General features: G+C 39.1%; 1 protein-coding gene across 1 annotated transcript in view; it reads left to right on the top strand.

Annotated features, from left to right (window-relative positions):
- Positions 1 to 1,779, top strand: part of LOC101638959 (adhesion G protein-coupled receptor E4-like) — a 31,940-nt gene that overhangs the window by 22,396 nt on the left and 7,765 nt on the right. Inside the window, 1 exon segment of the mRNA XM_045300064.1 lies at positions 1,544 to 1,766. Within this exon segment, the coding sequence (XP_045155999.1) occupies positions 1,544 to 1,766 (223 nt within the window).

Below are 1,779 nucleotides of genomic sequence, written 5' to 3'. Positions count from 1 at the left end.
AGAAGGAAACTAGGATTTCCAGATGACTTGCCGCCCTCCTTACATTGCTTGTGCAGCAAACACTCACTCAATGTCTCCTGTGTGTGGCATGGTCCTTCAGGAAATCAGTGCATCGACTGTCAACATGATGCATTTCTCCAAGAGCCCACTACTTCTGGACTCCATTCTTCTTGGTTGTAGTCACTTAGTTCTCATTGGTGCAGACCCAAACTATTAAAAATAATTATTGCATTCTGAGTATCTGGTTTTCCGAAGGCTATGGATGACTGTGAAAGCCCAAAATCCATGGGCAGCCTCCCCACCTGGGTTAAGCCTCTGGAGAATCCCCTCTGACTAGGGTTGTGAATAGCTTTGCTATCAGATGGAGTGTATCAGAAAGCGGATTAAGGTTAAGGTAGTTAGATGAAAACTTAACGCCGTATAATAGTTCTCTCTTTTGACCTATCTTAAATTGCTTTCGTTTTTATGATTTTCTCCTATCTTTTGGATTGAGGTTTTTCCTGTGGGTTGTTGTTTGGTTTTGTTTTTTTGTAATTATTGTTTAGGGAGAAGTTGTATGCTTTTCTTTATATGAAATCCAGGATAGGTAAATCATTAGAAACAATAAGTAGATTAATAGTTTCTTGGGATTGTGAGTGGGGAGGTAAGGGAGAGATGGGGAACTAATAACATTGAACACAAGAATGAAGAAAAGATTCTAAGATTGTGGTGATGATTGCATAATTCATTTTATTTATTTTATTTTATTTTTTGCATAATTCTTTTTTGATATGTTGAAACCATTGAAATGTCTGGTATGGATGTAATATGTCAACCGAACTGAAGAGAAAGAATGGTAACAAACAATGTATTGGAATTAGCATGATGAAATGGGTTATGTGTAATATGGGGAATCCTCAAGTGGTGCACACAGTGAAGTGTTCAGTTACTAACCAAGAGTTGGCAGTTAACACCCACCCAAAAGCCCTTTGGAAGGCAGACTGCTTTCTGAAAGGTCCCAGGTTTGAAAACCCCGTGGGGAAGTTCTACTCGTCTCACTCCTGGCTGCCACGTGTTCGGATGAACTTGGCAGCAATCAACAATCACAACAGCCACGTATATAATTTTTGCGATATAAGTGTGTTACACTTCAAATAGATTGCATTTAAGTCTTATCATACTAATAAAATAATAGCTACCAAGTAAATAAAATATTATAATAAAATATAAACATTTATTACATTGACTGTTTAATATAAAGTAATATTGATTTTTTATGTTACATGTAATCAAAAGAATACATTGTAAATAGAATACATTTATTATAATAAGTGAGATATGTTACACAAAAGGAAGCAAATAGTTCCCATCCCCTGGCTCCTAGTTCACGAAGACTCCTGTGTGTGTGTCGGCATACAACTGCCCTCCGCTGGGTTTTCAGTGGCCTTGACCTTTTAGCAGTAGATTGCCCAGCCTTTCTTCTGAGGCACCTTTGAGTGGGTTCAAACCACCAACCTTTTGGTTAGTAGCTGAGGACGTAACTGTTTGCATCACCAAAACTCAGTGCTGGATAAACGGTGATTATTGTTACTCTTTCTATCCCCAGAACCATGACATTTAAAGCCGTTGCTCAGCTATTTATCCTGGGCTGTTCCTGGGGTCTTGGTTTTCTTATGGTGGAAGGAGTAGGGAAGACGGCGGGATTAGTTATCGCCTACATGTTCACCATCATCAATGTCCTGCAGGGGGTTTTCATCTTTGTGGTGCACTGCCTCCTCAATCGCCAGGTAAGTCTAATGA

The sequence above is a fragment of the Echinops telfairi genome, unplaced genomic scaffold (assembly GCF_000313985.2).
Source record: "Echinops telfairi isolate 266 unplaced genomic scaffold, ASM31398v2 ScPeMD7_7459;HRSCAF=8497, whole genome shotgun sequence".
In the NCBI taxonomy this organism is placed as follows: domain Eukaryota; kingdom Metazoa; phylum Chordata; class Mammalia; order Afrosoricida; family Tenrecidae; genus Echinops; species Echinops telfairi.
Note: the sequence above shows the minus strand (reverse complement) of the source record. Positions and strands in the feature narration are given on the sequence as shown.